At 34.7% G+C, this 22594-nt stretch overlaps 1 protein-coding gene across 25 annotated transcripts in view; it reads right to left on the minus strand.

Annotated features, from left to right (window-relative positions):
• C2CD5 (C2 calcium dependent domain containing 5) overlaps positions 1 to 22594 on the minus strand; it is a 57003-nt gene that overhangs the window by 7410 nt on the left and 26999 nt on the right. For 12 of the 25 annotated variants that reach the window (XM_088164891.1, XM_088164892.1, XM_088164885.1 and 9 more), the window contains 12 exons: positions 13720 to 13834; positions 11848 to 12036; positions 10002 to 10193; positions 9110 to 9296; positions 7982 to 8146; positions 7515 to 7655; positions 5761 to 5824; positions 3951 to 4012; positions 3398 to 3496; positions 2898 to 2987; positions 2576 to 2663; positions 1530 to 1616 (listed from right to left, as the gene is read on the minus strand). In XM_088164891.1, the coding sequence (XP_088021017.1) occupies positions 1530 to 1616; positions 2576 to 2663; positions 2898 to 2987; positions 3398 to 3496; positions 3951 to 4012; positions 5761 to 5824; positions 7515 to 7655; positions 7982 to 8146; positions 9110 to 9296; positions 10002 to 10193; positions 11848 to 12036; positions 13720 to 13834 (1479 nt within the window). The remainder of the gene's footprint in view (positions 1 to 1529; positions 1617 to 2575; positions 2664 to 2897; positions 2988 to 3397; positions 3497 to 3950; positions 4013 to 5760; positions 5825 to 7514; positions 7656 to 7981; positions 8147 to 9109; positions 9297 to 10001; positions 10194 to 11847; positions 12037 to 13719; positions 13835 to 22594) is intronic. The other 13 variants (XM_014880218.2, XM_088164898.1, XM_088164893.1 and 10 more) reach the window with 2 other exon arrangements.

Raw genomic sequence — 22594 nt, forward strand, 5'->3', positions numbered from 1 at the left:
CAAGCTGACAGACAGTATGTTTAGATTGGATATTAGGAAGGAATTCTTCCCTGTGAGGATGGTGAGGCCCTGACAGAGATTGCCCAGAGAATCTGTGGCTGCCCCTGCCCTGGAAGTGTCCAAGGCCAGGTTGGATGGGGCTCTGAGCAATATGATCTAGTGCAAAGTGTCCCTGCCCGTGGCAGGGGGTTGGAATGAGATGATCTTTAAGGTCCCTTCCAATCCAAACTACTCCACAATTCTATGACCCTTATAAAAGATTTTAGAGTCAAGTATGAAAAAACCCCACCCTCTATATAGTATACTGTGTAGTTAGATAACAGAGTTATTATAAATAATTTACTTTACTAAATCTACCTTGCAATTTTAATATGTTTATTTATTAAAGGTCACTACTGTATAAGATTGTAAACCAATATTTTTAAAACAACAATCCTACAGAAAAGTAACAAAATATGAAATAACCTGCTAAGTAAATGTAACCATAATGAAGTTGTGAAGAAATGACAGATGGAATAATTGTCTGGCTGAACTGCTCTGTCTACAGCACGATATGGAATGTGGAGAACATCAGGAAAAGGGGAACACGGGAACAGGCTGCCCTCCACTGGTCAGCGCCCAGCACACAGGGAGCACAGTCCAGTAATGGCTAGAGAGACACCAGCAGAAATTTCGGGATAGCTCCTCTTTTTTAAAATAAAAAAATGTAGCAAATGAAAAGTTAAGCATTAAAAAAATAAAAATCAATAAGAATATTTGTATTCAATTTAATCTGGCCTCTGAAAATACAAAAGTAAGTGTGATAGGCACCCTTCTTTAAGCAACTGATGTAACAGGCAAAACAAGGAGCTCAAACATTTACAGTAATTCCCAGATATTTAATTTCCTCTCAGTAACCATTTTGGTAGATAATCCAAAAAGCGAGAAGTAATTAGAGACAGATGATTTCAATAAGTGGAATTTCTAATGCAGTCAGAGAAGAACTGTGGCAACCATTCCTGAAATGCAGCTCTATCTCAGGTAAAATAAAGGAGCTGTTTAACAGCTACAATGTGCTGCACTGTACAGATTTTTTAGTATGTAAGTTTAGGCTCCTTTCACTTAAAGGAAATTTGCATTCAACCAGTATTTGGTAGATGAAGCATTTCCCATCATGAAAACAATGAGATTAATTATGTGAGGCTGAGAAAACATGGAGGTATTTTATATGGGCCATTTATAGTATGTGACAAACCTAATTATTAGGTAATTGATAGTTATGTCAAATGACACCCAACACCCAGTGGTTTGCAGCATCTTCAGTATTCTAAACGCAAAGACAGGAAATATAGACAGAATGATCAGCCAAGCCATCTTCTGTGCCTCTCAAAATATTTGACAACAGGAGTAAATATACCCATTATGCTTAGGCAGCAAAGCACATTTAAAGCCTGTGAAAGTACAGATACTTTAAAGCCTCTACAACTATGAAAGAGCATAACTCAAGATCCATAAAAACCAACAGTTTAACATTCTTCCCCTTAACTGACCTTTAGCTGGAGAGAATGGCTGAGAAGAAAGGGGATCAGAGCAAAGTTCCAAGGGAAATTGTAGCTGTTCTTCATTGTCTGTAGATGCTTCAAAAAAGAAAACATGGCCAACTGATAATTAATCCCCAAAATAAGATTTGCCAGTAATTACAAGAAGAGTCAATTTAGTCAGGTCTAACTCGAACAGATATTTTCAGCATGTGCATGATGTGAAGCAGTTCTGCAAAAACAGGTGTTTGACCACAAATCCAGCTACAACATTGAGCAGAACTTGTGTTCCACTGAAAAGTATTTGAAGTTTTTAGGAAAATATAAAGTCCATTCATGGACCTTTATTTTGATTCTGCAGTTGAATCTAAGTCAGCTATTATAATAAAAATTAGCTCTTATTTTACATGAAAACACTTCACTGTTACTACTGAAGAAGTCAGCTATAACTACTGTTTTAGAAACATATGGCTCTGTTCTACTAATTCCATTCTGAAGAACTGAGTATCCTAAGAGTTCTGTATGAATTCCCACTTCCAGACTGCACACATACATTTCTAACCTAAGATGGCACTTCATTAACAAGGTGACATATGCAGATCACAGCAGTTTCTTCCATTCCCTCCATGTGCTTCACTGAGCTCCAAACTGCTACTGAGCAGCTTAAGGATTTTCAGAAGGTTGGGTTTTTTTAAAAGTATTAGGAATTTATTTTCCACCTTCTTAAAGTATGGACAAAATTTCTACTTCTAAGAACAAGTATTCTCTGATGATTTACACCACATGTTCCAAAATACAACAGAAATGTCATCATGTGTTACTAACTTAAGTATTAGATATGAAGGCATCCTGCTGGAGGCCAAGTACATGAACTCTAAAAAATCTCTGTGTTGCAAGAGCCTCCCTGAAAAATACGTATATTTGACCTTGATGATCCTTGTGGGTCCCTTTCAACTCAGGATATTCTGTGGTTTGTGTTCAGTATGTGTAACTGAAATTAAAATCCAGACTCATTAGGCACTGGGGATAAAAAAGGAAAGATGCCCCACAATATTCACCTCTTTGCTGTGATTTTTCAGTAGGTGCTTTGTTGGCTTGTAGTGCTTGGTTTTTGTCGTATGTAATGGCAACAGCTGTGACTGCAATCTGCAAATCAGAAATATTTGGCATATTAGGTAAGTTGATTTCTTGTGCAATCTGAAAAATAATTTTGCAAACAAGCAGTTCTTTGCATAGAACCATAATAAGGAAAAAAAAAAAATCTAAGAATTCACCAGACATAGCAGTAAATCAAATCTTAGCCCAGTTTACCCTGACCAACAAATGTTAACTCTAGAGCCATGCCTATGTACTGGAAGTTAAAAGCAGCAATTCACTTACCTGAACTAATTCATCCTCTGGCAGAGCAACTGTGAAGTTTACATGGCAAAGACAGCAGGGAACCATAGACCGGAGTTTAAAATACAAACTCTGTTGAAGACAGGATATTATTTTGTGTTACCCAGGAAAAAAAAAAGTGTGGTTTATTTTAGAGAAATTAAGGATCAAAACTCTTTTCATAGTAGAAGTCATCTAATGATATTAATATTTTCTTGGAGAAGAATTACATGTGTGTAAAGTCAGGACAGAATGCAATCTACTGCAGAGCTGCCTTTCTATTTCTAGAGTCAGTCAAAGAACTCATTCAGATTCCAAAAGCTTTGGAAATCCCTAATGTATTAAAAAAGGCTGAACCTGTCTTTACAGAAACTCACAAGCTAATTACAGACACTTTGCAGTCTATTTTTAAGATTACAAGACATATGTTATTTTCAGTATAGCTGAATTTTACTTGGCTTCCATTTGAACACTTAAAAAAGTATTTGAAATAAGATTCTTACCTTCAACAGATTCTCACAGAGATCATTAAAGTTCTTATTGAGTGTTTGATTTGTTGGGTTAATGTTGCTTAATCTGGACACTCTAACTGCTGTGAACATCTGAATTAGAAACAAACATGGGGGTTTTTGCCAACATATGCCATTATATTTTAACCAGTGTCTTCAACTCAAATTAATAAAGAAGGAAAATAATGTAAAATATGTTAACATATATATTAACTAAGTAACAAAATATATAGCTAAGCAACATAGTCAATAATATGTTCCCTTTAAAAGGGCTTCAAAGCTAGCCAAACCTTTCAAAAAGCCAAACCTTTAAGTTCATATTTACTGTAATTATTTCCATATTTCTGTATTAGGTTATTAGTTACATAAGAGCATTAAAAAAAACAACAAAGAAACAGGTTCCCCTACCTTATTGCTCTTACCAAAATACTACTTGTATTTCTGTCATAAGGGCGTCCTTTAATTTTTCTTTCAAAATATACATTTAAATTACTACTGCTTATTTCAATACAATTTAGCAAAAAGTTTCAGTTTTGAATAACCTTACTTGAATTTCTGGTGTCCAGTTATTTATACCAGGCATAACTTCTGTGTTGCAACTGTAAAAACCTGTGAAGAAAATATTTGGGAAAAAAAATCTATTTTATATATTGCAATATAAAAATACTTGTAAAGAAAACATATGTGACACGGTTTTGCAAGTATTTTCCCTCATGTGGTTTTGAATATTGAATAATACATCAGAAATGAGATCAACATTCAAAAAACAAATACAGAATTCTTGTAGAAGGGGCCAACGCTCCAAATCCACAACCACTTCACCTATTTCTATTAGATAAACTATGCACAAATGAGGAATTTTTTTAAAAAAGTGTGATATGAAAAGCTAAAAATCCAACCTTTAATAGAGAGCACAGTAAAGGCTGTAAAGGAACTACTGAAGTGACTGAATGCAAATAAAAATCAGAAGTATAATGACTAAATAGTAAAGTAAGTTACTAGCAGCAAATCAGCAATTCTGGAAGCCTGAAGATACAGTTATATAAGCAAAAAAAGGGGCCAGTCTGGTAGGGCCTAAATAAAAGCACAAAATGAAAAGAAATTCTGTTGCAGAGGGTATAAATTTTAATAGACTGTCTTTCAGAACATCAAAAGCAGAAATTCTGTTGAAGAACCAAATGAGATTTAGAAAGGATATGCAGAAATAATAACAGAGAGCAGAAAACATGCTTTTCTTTTTACAGCAAGGTAGTAGAGCTTTCCATAACAGCAGAAAACCAGTCCCTTGTTTATTTGTCTTGAACAAGTGTCTGAAGGAGATATTGAACAAAAAGGCAAATGAAAAAGAAAGATTCTTATAAACCACAGAATAGGCAAAAGATCAAACTGCTAATTCACATTGAGCTCTTAACTTACTCCACTACCAGAGAAGAACATTCTTGAATCTTCAAGTAATAAGGTGCTGAAGTGACTGGTCTTACTAATCTCCTTAGTACAGGTATCTCTATTACTGATCCATAGCAACTATTCCAGAAAAGGGAGTTCATGAGGAGATGGAAAAACAAGAAAGCTCTCAACGAGCACACAGACAAAAGGCACCTGACTTATACCACCTGCTTTGGACATCAGGAAGCATTTGGAAAGATCCTTCACCAAGGTCTCTCTTAAGAAACTAAGAATGAAGCATCATCAAATGAAAATATAAGATTAGGAAAAGAGGGACAAAAATGCTTAATTTTCACAGTGAAGACATCTATAATTTTGGATTTTGTGCTTCAAACACATTCATAACTTACATGCAGAAGAGGATAAAACAAGATGATTGCTGATGGCCTTAATTTAGGGCAATAAAATCAACTGCAGAATTGGATAATCAGTGAGGAATAAAAAAGTCAGTAATAGTAATAGATAACTACAAGGATAGTTCTAAATTTGACACAACTCAAAATTGTTAACACTAATATCAGTTATTAGGAAGGAAATTAAGACTTTTTCAGAAGAAACACAGGGAAATTCACAATGACAAGAGGAAGGACAAGGACAAATCGAATGTCCAGAGCAATTTCTATATAATGGACAACTATATTTGCCTCTTATCCAGATCTGTTAGGAAAGGTATGACATACCTATACAATGATAAATAGCAAAGACAACTGATACCAGGCAATAATTAGTTCTCTATTCTACTTTCATTAACCTGGAACCTATAAATTCATCAGTCAGTCTAAAAATCTTCAGAAACAGTAATATTGTCAGTTCTCTTTGAACTTTTAAGATAATTTTTAATAAAACTGATGATATATTTTGTCATTTTGCAACCTACAGTATAAATTAGAAAAGTATCGTTGTAACTATACCAGAAGGTGGTGGAACATCTGTCAGTAAAGAATGTACATCTTCCATTGCATCTGTGTCATCAATCTGCAAAAAGGGAATAATTGAGAAAATCATGTTGCTGTGCCAGTAAGAAATTCCAGAAATAAAATAACCTCTATTCCATTCCAACCTTTAACACTCTTTATCTGAGATCAGACTGAGAGCCCTGCTAACTTCTATAAATACTTCTGGTGTGTCTTTTACATTCATTCTGTCTTATTGACGTGCAAGAGATCCAAATTTACCTCTAACTCTCAACATTTCCTTATCAAGTGTTTTAGAAGTAGTTTATAATTTAACTCCAGTATTGAAGGGTTTTCTGTCAAGTACTCTCCATGTAAAAGCAGTTGTCTTTTTTTCTTCAAAAACCAACCCAAAAACTAAATAAAACCAACCCAGACATCTTTACCTCTCATAACTGCCTTCTCAGCCTCTTTCAGTATATCCTCATCACAATGAAATTTTTACTACTTTTTCTTACATAGCTCCAGTGAACAGTGATTTTACTGCAGAAAGCTTAGTCAGGAGTTTAACTAAATCTTCTGGAATATAGTTTCTGATATCCAATAATCATCAACCAAATATCTAATATCTCAAATAAGACAGTAGTAAATGATTCCACATATAAAGTCATTTTTTTCTAAAAATGCCTTACAAAATCCTCTTTTTGTTTACACAGGTATTCGATCCTTTTTACAAAAGCACCAACCAATCTAAATTTATTATCCCAAACTCCCCCATCTGTTATTTTTTCACTCTGCTTTCATACCTCTGTTTTCAAACAAACTGCTCTTAGAGTGCTCCCTCATTCTTCCTATCTACAATCTTTCTTCCAGATTACTTTCTAGGAAGATGTGATTTGTGAAGATTAGCAAAGCCTTAAATGTACCTTAGGCTGAAATTACAGGCTGTATTTTGAAGTGGATTTTAGTCAGTGATAGGTATTTGTACTACCTGTATCTACAGGATGATCAAAACTCCAGCCCTTCTTTAACACTTGCTGGAGTATTAAAGACTTCAAAATGGACAATGTTCAATCCCATCTTTGAATTTTCATGAATAGAGAGGTAGAAAAAAAAAAAAATCTATGTCCTTTATCTGTAGGTGCTGTTCTTTCTATTTGCAGCTACTACTATTTTGTAGTAAGAACTGGAAGGTATTGTCAGAAGTTGTGGATTCTTAAACTGTGAAAAGCAATAGCTGAAATTCAGAAAATCTTCTTTTATGTGCTCTCTTGGCACATGCAGTTTTTTGAATGCTTTGAATACAAGCCGTTCTGGGAACTAATAATTCTGAATGTTCATCTACAACAGTAAGAGCTTTGAAACAGGAAGAAAATACAATCTTCTTATTTGCTAAATATAAAGTGTGGCAACACAAAACCCCAGTGTTTATAAAAATAGATCTGAAGTTTTTGATTTGTCTGATCTGCTACTTGAAGCAAGCAGAAGGACATTTCTTAACAGCTCTTAATTATTATTCTAGAGATTGCTTCACATTCATGAACAGCAGGGCAATCTTTTTTCAGATAGTCTGTAGACAGCTGTGCTTTAAGCAAAAAGACTACGAAAAAGAGAGACAAAAATCTTATACTTCATTTTTTCTATTGGTACAGAAAGGAAAAAATTATACACAATTTAGGAACTGTTCTCGAAGATGAGTAAGAAAACTTTTTTTTAAATATATATTTCAGAAGAAGCAAAGTATGAACATGAGCAGTGAAAATGTTTATCACCTCCAAGACAAAAGCATCCTTCTTCCCATGTGAAAGGTCAAGCTCTGTAACTTCATCAGAGCTTTCTGACTGAGATCTCAATAGCCTGGAACGTTGTCTTGGCTCTGGAATGGGAGACCCAATAATTTCTTCTGGTAACTCCTAAAAAGAATGTAAGAATTAACAGATGTTCTGCCCAGCTTAAAAGTAATTCAACTCTACACAATTAGTTAACAATTCTAAGAATCATATCATTCTCTAAATTATTCTACTGAGAAATATATGTAATTAATACTAAACTATGATTTGGCTATGTGACTAAAGAGATCTGAAAATTCTAGCAGCTTTCCAAAATACACTTTAAAAGTTCTGTATTTCTATTTGTAAATAAACTTATGTTCTGAATGACTCAGTAAGAAAAAAATGGATATACAGTATATATATTTGAATCAGAATGTTTTATTTTTAAGAATAAAAGATTAACTTACTGGAGGATTAATCTCATAAAGTTCCTTGTTTTTTGCTATTGTATCATTTATTTTCTTTTGCATGTGAGATATGTGCTGATCATAGGTGGCATCATTTGGAGTCTTCCCAGCAATCTGAATACCTCCAGGTGTTGGCAAAGCTGCTAAATACACGCCTGTTGCAGACTTTTTAAAAATCACGAAGAAAAAGACAAGTATATAAGCATGAATTCCTAATATTTTCATATAAAGCTTTCCATAATGCTTATGCTAAAACAGCATTGTAACATGCAAATTACAGCAGCATCTCTTGCAAATAAATAAATGGATTTCTCTCTTCACATATGAAAAAACTTCACTATTCTTTTTAAAAACTCCCTCCTTTTCATTTTTTTGGAACTCTTAAACTTGTCTAAAAATTCCAAACATACTAAAAATTACAGCCTCTGCCCCAGTATGTTTTGCATAAGCAAATAGTTTTTTACCGTTTTTGAAGATCTAAAATTTGGCCAAACCATTCACAGCATCAGTGAGGTTATGACAACCCTATTTCTATTTACAGGAAGCAGATCATGAAAGATAAATGAAGATGCCAGCTAGAATTATCCAAGCACCCTCTGATGCAGGAAGCAGCATATTTCACTATCCTAACCTAGCATGAAAGAAAGAGGTTATAAAATATTGTTAATGAACATTCCTTGACTTCCTCAAATCTTTTATTTCTTCAGTTCCATCAAAGAAGAAGCAACAGACCTTCCTCTTGTTGCCAAATAAGCAAAAGATTTACTGACAGACTTAATTGACTTTATTTGTCATGGAACTGCAATTCAATTTGAAGAACAGGGATCTCTTTGACAGGATCTTTAAAGAATACCATCATTTTTCTACAATTTGTGACTTTAAACTGTTTAAAGTTTCTTTTCCTCTCATCCCTTTTTAATCATCTTGCCTTCTACCATTTTCAAGCGATTTGAATCTTCTTCTGCTGGTTATGAAAGACAAGTATGTCCTGATTTTACAATAATTAAGACACCTTGCTCTTAAAATGATGTTTTAATGTCTGATTACTCCAAATCCCACAACACTTGCAAGTCTTCCTGAAAAAATACTGTAAGAAAGCAAAAGAATCCCAGAATCCACTGTACTTACTGCCAAGCCCATCAGCATATTTTCCCCCACAGTGATCTGAATTCTCAGCCCAAAGAGGGCATTCATTCCTCTCAGCTTGAGTTTGTTCATCAGTTGTGTGTGCACTTCATACTCCATGAATGGCAGGAGGTTACTGATAGAGGTTGCATTTGCTTCAGCCTGAGCTTTCTTCTTCAGACGGCACAACCTGGAAACACAAACCAGCACAGACAGAGCTTTAATGGATTTGTGAAGATTGAAAGGGATCACAAGGTATCTTGAATTTTTTTTCCTCATTGTATAACCTAATACAGCTTCTTTTCAATTACTTTAGATTGCTGCAACAGTAAAACAAAATGCCAGTTCTTTACAAGAACTCCTTGAGACAGTGCCATCTGAAAACTTCTATTTTCAGCTTTTCTTCTAGCAAGACCACCAATGCAAACATTTATTGCTCTTGCTACAAGCCTCAAACATTTCAGGCACAAGGACAGAAAATTACTACTGCAATTTCTGGTGGCAGAACTTCTACAATTCCTATTAATACAGTCATTCAAGAAACACATTGGAAGGAAGAAAAAAGCCCCAAAACCAAACCAAACCAAACTAAACCCAAGTGCCCTCACAGCTAAAGCATTGCCCATATTTGTCTAAAAGGAAGAAAACAGAGCATAGCAATCCCATCTCTGAGTATATGTTTGTCATCTTCCAGTCTCTGGGTTTAGTCCTACAAGCTGAAATTCAAAGCCTACAATAGTGCAATGATATTTTCAGAGAGAAATTTTATTCAAGAACACATGCCAATTGTACGTTTTGCAATATAAGGTTTGATGACACATTAGATTTTAGCAACAGGAATTCTTTCAAACATCTCCAAAACTTTACCAGACTCAGGAAGCATTTTGATAGATACCTGGCTTGAATAAGACATCCCTTCCCAACAACTATTGCCTCTACAGGAAGGTCAATTGTGGTGAAAAGGACATCAGGAACTTTTTGCTTCCTGCAGTTGTAACAGTAAGTGAGGTGAGCAGGAAATGGCATATTCAATTCATCATATGGAATATGGCAAAATCCACAACCCGGTGGTGAAGCTTCTTCAATCCTAAAAATACATTATGGATAGAATACTTAAAACATCTGCATCTTGTTAACTATGGTCAGTAAGTGCACACGTGTATAAATACCTACAGAGACCTACTGGAATCATACACCACAACTAAACTCTGCTCCATTATACCAATGTGATAAGTATTACAATATTTGAACTAGAAGAAAAAAAGGTTGCACACTACTTGCTAAAATGCTATCAGTAAAACTTGCATTGAATCTTCTTATGCAGGGATTGAGAAAAAGGACATTCAGTAACCAACAATTCATATAAAACTGTAACATTACTGAACTGGCTTTAAGCAGTGTAACTTCTAAATATAATCCATGATACAAGAGTTGTACAAAGAATTTACTGTACCAAACAAACAAAAAAAAAAATCTCTTTTACAATCATTGTGTCCAAAATCCCATAAGAGCATAATACAAACATCAAACCAATCATCCTTCTGAGAAGCAGCACAATGTATATTAACACTGTGAGAAGAACTGCAAGATTGTTTCCTAGGATAAGACATCAGGTAAAACTCATTTGCTCAGAACACACAGTCTCTCTCCCCCCATGAGCAATACCCAGGAATGACCACTATAAATATATGAACAGGGAAAGCACAGGCCAACTGCATCACTGAAAATTTATATTGTGTCACATAAACAATTCTTCTCAGTGATTTTGAAGAGGTCTGTAAGCAAATCTGACAGATTTGGAACGTTAGTTATCATAAAACTATGGCAAATATATTTTGTGTTGAGCATGAGCTTTGTCTGTTTACCTGTTTTACCTCCCTCTGGCACTTCTAATCTATGCCAAGACTCTTAGTAGCACCAAAACACATACTTTCATAAAAGTGCTATTTTCTTTATATTATGAACATGATATTTCTTTCTCTCCATCATATAGTGACTACAAAAACAATTATTTAATTCTGGCTACAGTTTTAAAAACTCTAAACCATAACTCTAAACAACAGTCTTCTGCTAACAAAGTAGAAGAATAAATAATACTACATTGACTGGCTTACTATGGAAAATGCAATGCAAGGGCTAAAGTGTAATTAATAGCCTTGCTTACAACTATAGTAATCTCTTGAAATATTTGATTAATATCCTGATGAATACATGACAAATTACCAATATGCATTAATTAACCTTTTCTTCCCTAAAAATAACTTTGTGGCAATATTCATTCTTCAAATTTTATTCGCAAGAGCAGAAAAAAAGGAAACTTCATGTTTGGCCTTCAGTTTCATGATTTTGTTCATCAACTTCAAGAAACACATACCCATTTTGGAAAAATTTGGCATCATATTTGTTTTATAACCAAGCTATTTTATCTCCCACACATAAATAGTATTTAATGGAGCATATATACACACATTACAGACATAGCCACTTTTGGCTTATGTAAGTAACATCTGTCATTTTTTATTGTATGACACAAAATTGAGAAAAGAGACCTGAAGAGCAGCTAAGGAAAAAACTGAGTTATCTGTGTTAGTAGTCAAATGTGTTACCTTATTGAGACTGTTAGAAATAAAAACAGAATATCTAATTTGGCGCAGAGCTCCATTACTCCTGTGGTGGTGGTTGTTAGTGAAAAGCAGTAAAGTGGTTGGTCCCGCATCCTGCACTGTAACACTGTAACCTACCCTAATAGAGAAGAACTATCTTGGCTCTGAGGAAAAAAATCAACCTCTCCCTTCTCTGACCCTATGGAAAAGAAGCCAGGCTGCCATGACAACCTTTGTTCCAAACAGCCTTCCATGGTGCCATCCTGAAGGAACCTAGGGTTCAGTACAGCTGCTGTGCCAGATGCGGACAAAATACAGACCTCTTCACTATAAGAGAAAAGAATAACAACAGAGTGAATTCCTACTACTTAGTGAGTGCTTTTATATAAAATTATCAGATTAAAAAGCCAGTACAAGTCTCAATGAAGTTCAACATCATCACTACTTTTGTGCACTTGTGCAAATTTTATCCATTAAAACTCACAATCAATCCTCTTCTGGTACTTAAACCATAACCACTGCATAAGTACAAGATGAAGAAGGATTGAACAGAAAGACTTAAGAGCTTTGTCTCATGTTACAAATAATATAACAACAGAAAAGCTAACTAGATTTAAGTATGCTTTTCAGTTCTATGGTTAACAATGCAAAGAAATACAGCAAACCAAACAAACATTAAAAGAAAACAGGCATAATTTTTTACCAAAGTAAAAGGGAAGTTGAGAGCCTCAGCATCGTATTAACACTCAATTTTCAAAATGAAGTTAGAACCCAACACCGACAAGGGTGTTTCTTGAAGGATAAAAAATGGCAAACCAGTAAAATTTTACTAGGAAGAACCACAATAATGGTACATTTTGCATGTAAAGTAACCAACTATACTTAGGATTTAGCGTAGTTAAAGCTCTCAAAATGACCACAGAGCTTTTAATAATTCGCAAGTTGTTAAATAAGAAACAAACCTCTAGTATTCAGTATAAAATACCATACTGGAAAAAGAAAACCAGAGAAAATCTTTCCCACATTTTCTAGAATGATACATGTGTCTTTTTTTTTATTTGTTGTTTCTCTTTCCATAATAATTTTTCATACATAGCAAGTCTGGCAGACCAGTACTCACACACACAAGCTTGTGCTTTAAGCATGGAATAAAGCTGAACTGGCAATAAGTATGGGAATTCCAATAAATATTTTATCAATAATCAAACACTACCACCTTAAATTCCTTTAGAGAAATGCAAGCATTAAATAACCCAATAACTGATTGCCTCTCTATGCTCTGTACATCCTTAACTACCCATAGTTAAGGTAGAAAAAATAACACAAACTTTCATGCTTTTTATAAGGAGGCTGACAAGCAAAAGAATAAATGCTTCATTTTGGTGTGTTCATCCCTTAGTAATGGTGTAATTGAGGTAAATATGGTTAATCATAACTTTTCCAACTTCTCTCCTTAAAATATTTAGGCAAAATCAATTTGAAAGAAAATAAATTCAGATCTTTGAATTTGCTCATTACTTCCCAAATGCAATTCGAAACAGTGAACCAGAGTAATTTTCTGATTAGTATCATCAGACACACCTGGCTCCAGGGTGAGCTTTTCTGGGCCTGAAATGTGAAGTTTTCCATTTAAGTTCTGGTCTGCCAGTTGTTATCCAATAATGAAATTTCAATACGTATACTTTTAGGAACAGTCTTAATTATTTAGGTAGATTAGGTTTGGAAAACTTCATGGATAAATTAATATTGTTACTACAAAGCAAACTGTAGGCTTTAGTTTAAGAGAAAAAACTTGTAACATTCATGAGAAAAAACTTAAAATCCAGATCTAAACATATACAAAAACCACTCAATACTGAAATTTCATAATCTCACTTAAACTCTGTAAAGCAGTTATAGAATAGACAACATCAACAAGTGCACTGGAATAGTTAAATTTTTTTTTAATCCACCAATGATGAAACACGTTTTCTGTGGCATTTTGAAAATCAAATCATCATCGTGATTTACCAAATGCTGGTTGATTCACTGTAGCCCACTACAGCATGACAACCCAATGCTTTGGCATGGGATTTTATTTCTTGTCTGATTTCTGCCCACCAGGCATCTCGTGTCTCTGGTTCATCTGAAAGACAAAGTATAAATCAGTTCACTATTCTGTACTATGCTGACACAAAGCTTCATGCAATTAATCTGAAAAGATGAGTTTTTCATATTCAAGTGCTTTGAATATGGACACTTTATTTCCTTCCTATTTATCACACTTCAAGGAAACACAAATGGGACTTTTTCACTAATTATTTTGTTTCTCCCCATGTGAGCAGTTTCCAACAACACAAGAGCAGTGTAACTTGCAACAAAGCATCACAGATACTCTGCAATGTTGAAAAACTAAGAGTAATGAAACAGTATTCATAGTAGCAAACTAATATTTTACTTTGCTGTACAGTCAATATCTTTGAAATAACCCAATAGGTTTTCCTACTGGAAGCAGTTCTCTCTGTTAACCAGAGTTTTAAAATATTTGTCTAAAACTGTATCACTAATCAAACAGACAGTTCTGTGGCATTTCTAACTGTGAGAAGCCATAGGAATTTGAAACTACTTCTACATTTACAACATGAAGAAGTACAGAATGTATGTTGTCAGTGTTTTTTTGCTTCAGTATCCTGGAAACTGCACCTTCCCTCCATGCCCACGAATGGATTCAAATTACCTTTATTGTCCTCAAGGTTATATAAATATATCCTGCCTGCTTTTCTTGAAAACTACAAGATACAAAAATACAAAAAAAGTATGCTGCTACAATAAGTTCATGCAATCCATTTATTTTAACTGCTCAGCAATTAGTTCCCATAACTAAAGCTCTTGTCTTGCAAGCTTTTTACATATGGAGTCAACAAATACTGAAATTACAACTAGAATTTGTCAGCTGTTTCTTCTCTCAAAACTTACCTATTTCAATGAACGTAGTTGGCAACTGTGTTAATTGTTGATACAAAAAGGGAAAACCAGTAACAAACAATCAACACTTAGATATTACCAAGGGTTCTGAGTAGAGAGATTCTTACGGAATTTCCCTGAAATTAACTGAACTTAGCACAGATACAAACTTCTGGCCACTGAGTTCTCCTTGCTGAATCATAATTTAAATATAAAGGTCAAACCCTGAAATTTATTTGGAACCAATTTTGTACTACCAGGAATATTAATCAACACAGTGTATGATAACCACATTATCATACACTTGGTTCTCCGACAACATGACAAACAAAAATGCAAGATGCAGATATACACATCATTTAAAAGCTGCTGAAACAGAAATATTGTAAAATAAGATGTATTCATTCAAGACTTTATCTCAACTTTGCATTTAGAACTAGGCTTTAATTTTTTTAAACTAAACTAATTAGCATTTTCTAATAAAAAGGAAGAGCAGAGAGGTCTGTATATTCAATTATAACTAACTTTAGATGGCAATGCTTATGTAACTCAGCATTACACTGACCAGCAGCAGCCTGGATGCTCAGACTGAAGTTGATTCAACCTTTGCTTCGAAGAAATTAACACTGAACAGAAAAAAACTTACAGTGAGAGTTCTTAGGAATGTTCTCTGCAATCAACAAAAGTGTACACATTAGGACATAAAACAAGGGATTTCTATGAACTGCTTCAATCATGTTCTATCCAAGTTCACTTTAGCAGGTTGAAGTGCATTACTGGCAGAATCTTGAGGTGCTGCACTTAAAATTAAGTGTAAAAACACTGCTTAAACCCTCTCGGTGACTGGGAAAATAAATGCTTAAGATGATACTCTGCAATCCTGACTCAGATTCCTGGAGCACCTCTTCTCAGCTTTGGAAATTCAAGCTCCTAAAGAAATAATCCATCACAACACAGGGTTGGAGCTCCACAGCTCAGCTCTCAGAACCATTTGTGGTACAAAAAGTGAGAAATGTCTTCTCTTTGCATGTACACCTCTGGACAAAGGCTGTTTCTGCTGCCACCAGGTAACAGCAGCAATGGCAGTTGAATCAAGGGAGAATCTTTGGAAATGGATTGTAAGGCCAGGCTACAACATCTGACAAATTCAGAGTGTGTGGAAGATGTGAGATCACAAGCACATTCTGTTAAAGTTCTCTCAACTCTTTTTGGTGAAAAGGACATGAATCTTGGGATCAATTCCTCTTTCCTCCTCCAGTCGTGGGCCAGAGATTTTTTTATAAGCAATGTGTTTCTCCTTATAGATGAAAAGTCTAAGGTAGCAGCAAAAGTGGTTCTCTGATCATGCAGAAAAACACCTGCTCAATGAGACTGGATCACAGGCAGCTGGTCATAAACATTGAATAAACAGCCACACAAATTCTTGTACTTCACAGAAAAACACCTGCAAAGAAATAGCCTTTTTTCTAGGCAAAAGGCACCAATTTTCAAAACCATAACTTTTTACACCTTTTGGTTCCATGTGGCAAAAACTGCTTCTACTTATCACCAGTGACATTCCTATGTCAAGGAAATGCAAGAAAATGTGAAGTCATGATGAGGATTTGAGAGTTAGCAACAGGTGAAGTGACAGAGGATGAATACAAAATGTGCTGTGAAATAAAAAGACGGATGAAGACAAGAATGACATTGAAAAGGAATGTAGCCACAGTGAAAACTGAAATGGAACAAGATGTTTGAAAGGAAACAGGGATTCTTAAAGTGTACATAAAAGGTAGAAATAGTGACGGGTCCCAAATTCTATGAAACATTTAGCTTTCCTCCACAAAAAAATGTACAGTTTAAACTGTTGAAGTTATTAAGAGACTTAAAAATTTTCTTACCTAACATCTACAAGAACACCTCACCATTACAGCAAACACATACTGGTGTGAAGTTACTCAACACTGTCTTCCTAAAACAACATTTAACCCTTTATTCTAAGAATCTGTTCAATATCTGCACTAACAAAACTATTAACTATAGAAATGCAATGGATAATTTTCACTCTTACTAGACATAAGAAATATTTTCCAGCCATTGTCTTCAGCATTAACAGGATCAGACCCAATATTTTTCAAAGAATCCAACAATTTCTTATTGCACGAGAACAAATATTTCTATAAGAGTCATGCATAAACAACTGTAAAGAAGACTGGGGCCTCTGCTTAAGATACTTGACTACTTTTTTTGTTCCAGAAAGAGGCCAAAAAAATAACAATTATTATGTTTAGATATAAATACTGCACATTCACAGTTAACATGAACTTACCTTTGCATATTAAAACACAAAATAATTGTCTACAATTAAAATCAAACACCATGACATTGCAATAATAAGTTGATACAAAACACTGAATGCAGTGCAATGTGTAGCATTCATATTCTTCTGACAAATATTTTCACAAGCAGCCTTTTTTGACACATGAGCCACACAATTCCACATGGGGATGCTGTCGTAGCATTTACAAGTTTAGTAAAGCTAAGGATTTACATCAACAATTAGAGGAGTTAGGGAAGCAGGATGGCATGTGTCCAGCACACTCCATGAGAGTGCTTGTTGGTTTTTTTTTGCTAAGGCAAAAGCTTAAGAACTAAGGGTTTGCAAAGCAGATTCAGCAGACAGGAGCCAGAAACGGTGGGTATTTTGGCGCATGCTTGGATCAGGTGACAGTACAGACTGAAAACTATGGCAGCTCACTGAAATGGTTACAGAAAGTAATGGCCCTGGATTCTAGGTGGAAGCAAAAAGGCAAGCATACAGAGCACTCAGTCACAAGCTTTTCTAGCAAATGTACCGAGTAGTTTGGACCAAGGTTTCTCTACAACTTGAAGCAGGAAAGTTTTCAGGAAATTCCACTGCTAATTATGCCCCCTTTGGGGGACACCAAAGGCTGAATATTAAACTTACTTTATTAATGTTTCCAAATTGGCAGGATATTTATAACCAAGTGGAAGCAAAGCACACTGTTTCTATAATTGAGGACTTGAGAAACAATGTTGTCAACAGTACAATATTCTATCAAAATTGTGCCAACTCAAACCTCCTCCAACTGAAACTTTCCAAACTGATTTTATTCACCAGTTTTGTAAGCCATAAACAGCACTTCTGTACCTGGAATGTTCTTTGACTTAAGTCTATACACCACCAAGTCACCCATCTCTTTTTTAAAATACAAGGTTTAGCTGTTCCATCCATGGGACAATATCCTACATAAATCTTTCACCTAGATACTATCACTTTTCACTTTCTGATTCATAAGATGCAACACTTTCCCAAGTTATTTCCTAGTAGTTCAATTGTATGGGTTCTTTCAAGATTTAGCCAGAAGCTGCATTGTGCTAGTCCATATTGATTTTTTAAAACTGAAGACAGATTAAGAAGAATGGCCTCTTGATGACACAACTCATACTCAAAAGTTGCTGCATCCTTAAAGCTGAATCTTTTGACATCCTGAGGAAATTACTCCAAAGCTGAACTGTCTGATTCATTTCAATCCATTTTAGATTGTATAATTTAGTAAATATTTACACATGTAACACAATACTCTGAAAAGGAGGACAATCATCCAAGGAAAATTTTCATGATCTATAAATGACTCCTTGTTCTGTTGTTTCAAAAATGACAATGGAGGCCAATAATATTCCTTCAGATCAACCAATGAATCTTTCATTAGGCAAAGCCATTATTCACATGTTCAATATTCCCTTATTTTTGTATCTTCTTAATGAAAAACCTACTAACAGGTTATATAGAAAAAAATGTGGTATTTTTCTCTAGGTTTGGCTGGTTGGGTTTTTTTTAACAGACATCTTTGTTAGGTTTATAAGCAACCTTGACTTGCTTGACCTTGAAGTTTTACTTAATCCTTTCTGATTATCCCATAAACATTGACATTATCAATTTTCTAAAATATTTAGATACATATATAAATAGCTAAAATATTTAGATATAAATGTCTACAAGTCAATAACTGTACAGAAACACAAATCCTCTGGACAAAATTCACACAGCAAATAACTAAACCTACAGCACATTAACCTAAAACTTTCAAAAAAGTTTCCAAGTCACTCCATTCTTGCTTAAAAATACTACTCCCTGTAGCCATCTTTAACACTAAAAGAAGTACAAATGAAAACTTTGTTGCAGAAAGATTATAGGGATATATCAAAGGAAAACTGGTATACACTAAACTAGCAGGAAACAGTGTAACCACACCCAAAGAGAACAGGTACACTTACTCTTACAAAGGTAAACTCCAAATAAAACATCCAGCCTGAAAAATATTATTGATAACCAGTGCTTTTCTGCCAGATGAAGTCTGAGAGCAGCACACATCTCACTTCCTAAGCCCAAACTGCTGAATGAACAAAACAAGACTTGAAAGTTGAAGGAATTTTTCAATTACTAAGGAGACAATTTTAAGAACACTTAAGATTAGAACTGCATTTACAGGATGAGATATTGGCTGGCTGATTAAACACAAACCCTTTCATGTGCAGGGCAGTTCTCTACTGGGCCATTCAGGCCAAATCACTACAAGACTCCAGAAGAAACCATACAGAAAATTCCATACATCATTTCTTTCAGGGCAGCTCACTGTTGAGGAGTGTTAGCTTTCATCCCAAAATACACTCCAAGATGGAGAAGTCAGAAGGGTTGTTCCCTTTATGGCTTAATACAGCCATAACAGTGCCTATAACTTTTTCTTTTAATTGTAGATGAAAGTCTGGTAGAAAGAGTACAAGCTGAAAAAAGTATCATCTAAAAAAAAAAAAAAACACTTGCAAATAATGTCAAAGCAGCAGTAATAATTTAGTGCAGAGATAAAAAAAAAAGAAACCATGTGATACAACTTAAATATAGTTAAAATTATAATGTCAAAATATAAGGTATTTGAAGAAAAAAAATACATTCAGAATATATTAAAAATTAAACTATTAAATAACACTTTAAAAATACTTAAGAATGAAGGTTTAAATTGCATCATACTTAGAATTATAAGAGCTCAAAAATACTGCCCAGAAATTAGAAAACATTAAATATAGAAAATAAATTTGCCTCTGGAAAATCAGTTCCATGCATAAATATATGCCTTTGATACTCCAGCTTTCAGTGATTATTTCAGTCATTCATCCTAGAATGGTGACTCAGCAGGTAATAAAGAAACTATTTATTCTATTTTATGTCTCTGTTGCTTTGTCACCTTGGCACAATAAATACAACCTACTTTAAAACATGAGCAATCTTCAAAGAAAAGCTTCAAATGACTACAACAAAGCAGCTGTTTAGGGACACTATGCTGTAATAAGACAACACTTCCTAAACCACATTTCATCTATTTTATTGCTGCCAGATAGGGATGGCATTATTTGCTATGAAATGATACTGTCTCTGAATTTCCTATTCCTTGTTTGCACTCCTCAGGAATGCAGAAGCCTCTTTTAACTTCTGGATCCAAGGAGACTTAAAAAGAAAAATCTCCTGTTCCTCATATTATCCATTGACATTTATCAGTTATTCCTATAATCCTGTTACAGTCAGTCAGAACTTGTGTTCTCTGTCTGTATATTTTCCTACAAAACTTCACCCATGTTTAGCTGTAATTATGTAACAGGAAGGGCTGATTCAATCAGAATCATTCTGGTTTTCTTCTAGCAATTGTATCTTTTGAGCCAGGCAAATAATTATATAACTGCATGTTTGCAAACACAGAAGCAAATATCAGAAGGCTGAAAAAAGTCAATGCAATCTATGAAGGCAATTTTATGAAGACAGTAGTTTTAGTCAAGCCCCATATTTTGAAATTAGGATGAGTTATGTGCAAAAATACAATTTTTGCAAGACCAATGTTCTCTCTCTTGTGTGCTATCAAATCAAAACCAGACTACAGACTACTACAAAGTGTGAGTTGTGCATTAAGCAATGATTTTTTTTTTGGAGTACCTGTGCAAGGAAAAGTTTATATTTGCTTTCACACCATTAGCCAGAATTCAGGTAGAGCTTTAAAGCAGTATAAACGGATTAAATAGCATTACTTAGGTTGGCAAAGAATTCTAAACAAAGACTTTAAATGCCAAGTTTATTTATGAATCTCTAACAGACCACATGAATACTATTCTATGCTCAGTGACAGTGACCATCCTTTTTTCAGTTACATAAATATCTACTTAGAACTCTCTCAAAAAAAAAAAAAAAGCAAAGCACAGTCCCAATGAAAACTATTTCATTAACATAAAGGTGTAACTGCTTCTAGAAATAATATTCAAACACTATTCACATTAACCATAGAAATTATTTAGGAACATTCACTCCTCTGGAAAGGCTGCAGAAAACTGGAGTAAATTATTACTGGAGAACATCACACCCTTCAGTCTGTTCAGAAAAAGCCTCTGACAACTGCCTTAACCTCCCATTTTCATTCAACACACACTGATGGACAAGAAGTCAACCTGGAAATTCTCAAGAAAAGGCAAGAGGTCAACCTTAAAATGTTGGGATTTTTACTACTTGATCTGAGATAACGACATCAGACACCAACAGGAACAATCTGACATTTCCTACTGTGCTCCTACAAATGAGCCACACTTACACCCCAGAAAGTAGCTTGAAATGTAATTTGCACATTCTCTGTATTTCTATGGAAGAAAAACATTCAGTTACAGAAACAAAACATAGCCAAGCTTTCCTCTTGCATTTCCTCATATGCAAAACTAACTCTGAAGAATTTCACACTCCAACAGCAAGACTGGATATCACACAAGGAACTCAGGAGATGGTGAGGAAGTTTTTAACAATCTTTTATCTTTCCATATTTCTGACTACTGGAGTTGGAGAAGCACTGCTGGAGCAGCTTCCTGAATGAGGAGTTTAAAATTTAGTTATGTGAGAAACAAAATGTTGGTGCTATGAAACAGCCATATAGAAAAGCAGCCTCTATTCAACAAATTCTTGCACTGCTTACCTTTCTGCTCTGTGTTTAACCTCAGTGCCAAACTTTTAACACAGATCCAGTCTTCTGGATTGAGGATTCCTTGCATGTTTTTATACTTCTAGTTCATTCTTTGTCAGAAACAGCACCAGAGGGTATCCTCCACTGTATTATGTGCCCTCTTTTCTCTGAATTTTTGCACAACTCCCTCCTTCTATTTTACAAATTCATCTTCATATCCACCTTTTTGTATTTTCAAACATTTAAATAATTCTTCATTGAACTATATGCAATTTCCAGAAATTTAAGCAGCTTCTTTTCCATTCATGTCTTCACTTCCACATTTGATTTTCAAGCACCTTCAAATCTCTAATGTTTCCCTACCACTGGATACTCCTGTTGTATCTTACACACAATTAAATCACTGGCAAAGGAAAAAAAAATAAAAATATCCTTCTGCTCTTAGGTTACTAAGAAAGCTGAAATGAAGCCTGAATATTTTTCAAAAGGAAAATTAATTTTAGCCCATTTATGGTTGTGATTACTTTCTGTGTCCAGCAGCACACCTAGCACTGCAAAAACCCCATACTTCCAGGAATATGAATGCAACCTGCTCAGTCTCAAAACATTAGGATTAAGCAGCTTTTCCTACAGACCTACTGACACACCAAGCTACAGAAACACAGCCAGCTCTCAGAGAGGTATTAACTCTACAGTAACTCTGTGGTTTAGACCTCTCTACTCCAACCAACACTTTTAGGTAACAAGCACCTCTGGGTAAAATGTTTTATATACATATATTTGCACATTCATTTTCCTGTAATCTCTAAAAAAACTAGATGACAGTTTTGGATATTCTATCCAGAAGTGAATTCCTGACTTCCACTTAGCTTCCTAATCTTACATTGAGGATAACTTTATAGCCCAGTTCAAGGTTTAGTTTATGTTTAGTGTCTGTATCTATACATAAA

Source organism: Sturnus vulgaris, chromosome 5 (assembly GCF_052056855.1).
Source record: "Sturnus vulgaris isolate bStuVul1 chromosome 5, bStuVul1.hap1, whole genome shotgun sequence".
Taxonomy (NCBI): Eukaryota; Metazoa; Chordata; class Aves; order Passeriformes; family Sturnidae; genus Sturnus; species Sturnus vulgaris.